Genomic DNA, 6,000 nt, shown 5'->3' with positions numbered 1-6,000 from the left:
TGCTGGAGTCATCTTTCTGCAGCAGATAATCTGGACGCCGTCTGCATGAACATGGCTGGTGGTGGGAACCACAACCAAAGACCAGAATAAATCTTTGCTACTGCAGAAATTCTGCACTCCTGAAGCTGATGAGTTAACAACACACCATGTGTTATATTTTAACACGTGCTGAATCAGCTCAGGGACAACATTGTTTTTTTTTTTTTTTTGTGAAACAGCTAATGTGGCTTTTCCTTTACCACAACTATTGAGTCTCACAAGGCAAAACAAAGATGTGTGCAAATGTGTTGTTTTGAAACATAGATATGTAAAATGGGATTTTATAAAATATTTTTTATTACACTTGAAATGCACATTTTTGGAAACACTAAAAACATTAGTCAACTACATTAAATGTTACTTATAACATCAGAATCCATTTCAGCTGAATTATATATCAAGTGTTTTGAAAAAAGCACAGTATAATAACCAACAATCAGTTTACTTGTCAAAAAAAATCTTCCTTCAAAGAGTAACATCACAAATATCTACAGTTTTTTAGCTTATAAGCGATCCCATAGCTGCTGACCCATAATCTCTATACAGTACGCGAGATTTTTACCTTTCTGGGAGCAATAAAAAATATAAAGTTTCCTTCTTCAGTGAATTGTAAACCTGCACGGAGCTCATTAAGCTGAGTTTGAAGTTTTTATGTGCACAGTTGCTGTATGTCCACAAGGGGGCGATACTGTGAAGAAAATACCTAACAGTCCTGTTTATTTTCCCATTAAAAGCACATTGACACTCATTTAGTTAAGGTTTGAAATTATATAAAAATACTGATCTAAGATGTGACTCTTTGTTTTTTAATCACATTATATCATCTCAGTGATTTGTTTAATTCGCTAAAGTGCACTTTAGATTTAGCTTAATTCTAAATCCATCACAATGTGTTTTTTCTGAGAAAAACTCTCATGGTAGTTGTTGAATAGATTATTGAATAAACAGAAATCAAGGTTTTGGGAATAGATGTAAATACATTCCTAGAGTTATTTATACAATGAAACAGAAAAAAAAACTTTAGAAACCAAGATAATGAGCAAAATGTGACTTATTGCAATCTCGTTTTCCTTCACTTTTCTATAAATATAGAGCTATTAATCCGCTTACTGATTTGACGTTATTGTCAATTTAATATATTATTTCTTTGTCTAATTGCGTGAAAAGTAATGCTTAAAATAAAGGTTTCAACTCTGTTTCTTAGCTTGGATGTATGTTGGCAAATCTAGAAAAAAGCAGAATGAGTTGGGTCTGAATATGAAGAACTGAGGAGGAAGATCCATCAACAAAATGTGTCACCTGTGATGCACACTTAGTGACTGCAGATGGTCCGGTCTTGTGACTGGTTCTGCTCGCTCCTTCTACCTGTTAAAAGCAGGGGCTTCCTGTCCACTGTCACCATATGCTTGCTGCAAAGTACACAACTTAATGCAACTGTTTTCAGTGTGGAGTTAATTGAATTTCATAACATTTGAGTGTCTCATTAAACACACACACACACACACACACACACACACACACCAGCAATCCCCCGTCTTACACTGCGGGATTGTGGGATTGACCAACCCTGAGAAAGTTATCTTTGGTTTTGCTCCTACAGTTTTTTTTTTTTTATGTTGACTTTTGTTTATATTCAAAATCTAAATTATGAGAAATAAACTTGAATGAATATTAACTGAACTGAAGAGCAGGATCCATAACAGGCAATCAGCCTGCTGGAGCATGAACATCTACAGTAATAAAAGTGTATAATAAATCCTTCTTGATCTCCCTGATTGTATAACTTAGAGAATTAAGGCCATCTGTGTTCATATTATAAGCCGTTTCTTTCAGTTTATGAACGTTTTGTGGATTAGGATTGTTGTGCAAATCTCTTCCATGCTTGATCATCTTGTACCTTCCTATGAGAGAATCTGGTCTGGATATGGACATTCCCTTGAAATAGAGCCGCTGGGACAGATCGTCGTCCTCACCCCCCCAGCCCCAGAACGTATTTGAAAAGCCGTTGACTTTCAAAAACTGCTCCTTGGAGATCGCTGAGACGCCACCAAAGATGGTGGCGTAGGGTAATATGAAGTTAAACTTGTCTACAGCAACAGAAAGGTGTCTTGGGTTATCAGAACATCTGTAGAGGTTTCGGTCATCGAGAGGTACCAGGTCTACGTCAGAAAAGACAAAGCAGTCATAATCATACTCCTTCAGGGCTTCAACGTGTCCGATATTCATCAGTTTGGCCCGGTTAAACACGCTGTCTCCCTCCTGGTTGATTATGTACACGCCGTAGTCCAGCTGCTGCCGTATCAGGATGGGATGGAGGAAATGCAGCCAGTGTTTCAGGTGTTCATGCCGATTTCTGAATGGGATGATGATGGCCACCTTGAAGGACGACGTAAAGTAACGTTAAAATACAAAATCTGTGCAGAATTTCACGCATCATGGTCACAACTGGCATCACACAACAAGGATTCAATCATTCCTGCATCCAGCTTGTCTTGCTGTGGCCCAGAGGGTTCCTACATCTTTAGAAGTAATTGCAGTTAATTATCTAAATATAGCTGCTCTTATTTTTTATTTATAGTAATAAAATATTAATAATTATAAATTGACACAAACAAGGGGGCCTCGTTGATTTTTTTGTGCCAGATTACGTAAAAATCACAATTGCACGCTCAAGTAAACACAGAATAATTTAGTTTTTAAAAAGTAGTACTTTTAGCTGCTTCCATTCACTAGCATGTTTTACACCAGACTTTTCCTGCACACTTTTACATCAGAGTTGTCAAACCCATGTCCATGAGGGACAGTGTCCTGCATGTTTTAAATGTGTCCAACACATCTGAGTGCAAAGGCGAAATCTCCAGCTCAGCATGCAGGTGTGGGGTTCAAAGTGCAGCTATGGTGCCATTAACGACCCCTGGATTAATTTTGTGTGCCCCCCTGCAATTCATGAACGATTTGACCCACTGTCACAGATGCATGATGAAAATGGAGACTTATCTTTTTAATAAGGACAAATTTATCACAGACATTTCAAAAAAGTCTTACAATTGAAAATGTTCGGGATAACATAAAGTATTCCTCTATCAAATTTCAATTATTTTAAAATTATTTTTCATTTCTTGGGATGCCTGTCCAATAACATTTACTGCAATGTTATAAAATGAGTTTATTCCAATTATTACAATTGGCTAAATAGTGTTTTTTTTTTTAATAGACTGAATCAGATCCTGTTCTTATTGCTATTAACTGTCTAAAAACCTTGTTTTTAAGCCCTCGTGTGTGCATGACACAACGGAGTTTTAGGCTCAGGAGCAACACAGTCTGTGACAAATGATGACATCTCGTGTGCGAACGTGTGCGAACGTGACTTGGTCATGGAGTGGAGGAAAAATGAATGCTGTCAGAAATGAAATGATTTTCATATTCATGTTGTGACTGACTGTTTTCCAGTTAAACTGGACAAATTCACAGCAATGAAATCAACAGCATTTCCATTTGTTTCTGTGGTGGTCCTTTATTGCTACTCTGTAGCCTCAACCTGAAGGTAAAAGGCTGAACAGCCAGTGACCAGGCATTATAAATCAATGGATGAATCATCAATTAAGATAATAAACATTCATAAAAAATAGAAAATGCAATAAAATGTGGTCATCTATCAAGTCAAGTAGGATGATCTAAGATGCTTTTTGTGTCAATTGCTCACATGACATGAAGGCTATTAAAGAAACATGGTGAATATTGATTATCGAAATTCATAAAAAATAGAAAATGCTTTAAAATTAGATTTTTTTAAAAAAGCAGTGTGCCTCATCTGTTAGTCTAGAATGGTTTAAGGCAATGTTGGCGTACATTGGTCATATAACCTGGAAGCTACGGAAGAAAATAAAATGATAATAAAAATTCATACAAAACTGTAAATTTTGATAATAAAAATACATACAAAACAGAAAAGGTTTTAAATGGGAGCTAAAGCAGTGTGCTTAATTTGTCTAGTCTGTTAAAATGATCTGTTTATAATTTCGTGTCACTGGTTAACTAGATATGAAAGTTATTAATTTTTGTTTCTGAAGAGTGTTTGGAACTTTATGGACGGTCCCTAAGCGAACCGCGGCGGTAGTAGGAGCGAGCAGACTGAGAGCGGCAGCCCCAGATCAGCCTCCCTGTGTCGGCTTCAACAGGAGGCAGACGCCGCTGAAGCTGCGGAGCCTCAAACTAACTTCACCGCGGAAAAGAGCCCGCATAGCCGCCACTTTCACTGTGGGGAAGATCCACAAGCGCATCTCCTAATTTTACCACTTCAACCTTAGACTTCTGGCACTTTCTAGCAAATATCTAATGCAAAACTCAGCAAACCTCAGAGTTTTTTTTCCTATTTCTGGCTTTATGATGTCAGAAAATAACGTAGTTTAAATATCAAATAAGTTTGTTTTAAAGTGTGGCCATTTCAGAGTTTTTTTTTTTTTTTTTTTTTTTTTTTTGTCGCAGTATTTACATCAGATAATTTCCGAAAATATGTGAAATGAATCTAAAAAGTTTCTGGTCCAATGATCATTTCCCATCCATGTTACTTTATTTTATTTAAACCTGATAGTTTATACTTTAATATTATATCGCTGTCAGACTTTTAACTAACTTATGAATTGCTGTAAAAGTTTAACTTTAAATGAAACCCCCCCCCCCCTTCGTTCAGACACGCGCCTACCTTCTGTTTGGCCACACAGGTCGCGGGCTTGTACCGTCCTCCGTCCTGAAGGACCGGACCGAGCCGCTGCCGGACGTCCTCCAGGCTCCGGTTGGTGCTGAACTCCACACGGAGAACTCCCTGGAGGTTGGGGGGCACGTCGGGGCAGGGCTGCAGGGGCCCTGCTGGCGCTGCTGACGTCTGCAGGCCGACCTCCGGGGCTGCAGGTGTCTTCTCTGTTCTGAAGGAAGCTTTATTTTCCCATTTTAGCGCGTTTTGCGCTGCAGTGATGAAAGGTAAGCTCCTGTTTCTGTTGTAGAATAAAAAGGCAGTAAGCCCCGCCAGGCTGCAGGCAGCAGAGAGCACCAAGAGTTTAAAGGCAGTTTTCAGCATTTTGAACAGCTGCTGATGATGAAGTGTTCCCCTGGCTGCAGCTATCTGTTCCCTTCGCCATTCAAATGTGAACCAACCACAGCAGGTTTAGTTTTACACCTTGGTGCAGTTTCCTCTTTTAGGTTTCCTAGTTGGGCACCTGATACTTCCTTGTGCAGTTACGGTTTTTATTAAAGAAGCAATAAGCCAGAAACAACAAATTTGGACAAACATTTGGAAAATGCATCAACTTAGTTTATAAGATCCGCTAAAGTGAACAGACAACAGGAAATTTTCCCTGCATTCATTATAATAAAGCTTCATGCACGTAAAAATCAAGCGGAGCAATATGGCGAAAGCAGTAAGGCTCCGCGTGTGAAAGTGAAATATGTTGGGCTCTTTTTGGCATTACGACAACAATTTTAATTGCTACAATGCCAGGCAGGAAACTATAAAAAATAATAATAAGAAAAAATAAGAAAATAGTGAAGGGACAGATTGTGCTCCTTTAACCGGGGTATTTAGCTCCATCGATTGCATTCACTTTACGTTATAATATACTCATTATAATAATGCTCTGGAGTTTCCTTTTTTGTTTGTTCAATGCTTTTTGTCTTTTATTTGCAAAAGCAGGAACTTGGCAGCAAACTTTTTTCTCTTTGTTTGAACTGCATTGGCTTTACTTTTGTACGAAGCTCTTTGAAAAACAATCATTGGTTCATTGTACTTCATATTATTACGCCAGGCTGACCAACGTGCTGCATAGCGATAAAACCTAATAAAATGTAGTAATACCCCTGCCAATTCTAGCAAGCAGAATTACAAAAGAACTAGAACCAATTAATAAAACATCAGAATAAACTGATCAAAATAGATAAAACAATTGAATATATACTAATATATTTTTA

At 37.9% G+C, this 6,000-nt stretch overlaps 1 protein-coding gene across 1 annotated transcript; it reads right to left on the bottom strand.

The window, feature by feature from the left end:
* Positions 1–399: 399 nt before the first annotated feature.
* LOC105919581 (beta-1,4-galactosyltransferase 2) lies at positions 400–5,113 on the bottom strand. The gene is made up of 2 exons (XM_021311979.2): positions 4,742–5,113; positions 400–2,415 (listed from the first exon to the last, which is right to left on the bottom strand). The coding sequence occupies exons 1-2, from the start codon at positions 5,111–5,113 to the stop codon at positions 1,747–1,749; spliced, it is 1,041 nt and encodes a 346-aa protein (XP_021167654.2). The 3' UTR covers positions 400–1,746.
* Positions 5,114–6,000: the final 887 nt, after the last annotated feature.

This window comes from Fundulus heteroclitus, chromosome 21 (assembly GCF_011125445.2).
Source record: "Fundulus heteroclitus isolate FHET01 chromosome 21, MU-UCD_Fhet_4.1, whole genome shotgun sequence".
Classification (NCBI taxonomy): domain Eukaryota; kingdom Metazoa; phylum Chordata; class Actinopteri; order Cyprinodontiformes; family Fundulidae; genus Fundulus; species Fundulus heteroclitus.
The sequence above is the reverse complement of the archived record's forward strand: the minus strand, read 5'-3'. Positions and strand labels throughout refer to the sequence as shown.

Bases quoted from the DNA above. Each gene is read 5' to 3' on its own strand.
- LOC105919581 (XM_021311979.2), bottom strand. From the start codon at position 5,113: ATGCTGAAAACTGCCTTTAAACTCTTGGTGCTCTCTGCTGCCTGCAGC. The intron at 2,416-4,741 runs GTAGGCGCGTGT...TCGTCCTTCAAG, and splicing joins CCTGTGTGGCCAAACAGAAG to GTGGCCATCATCATCCCATT.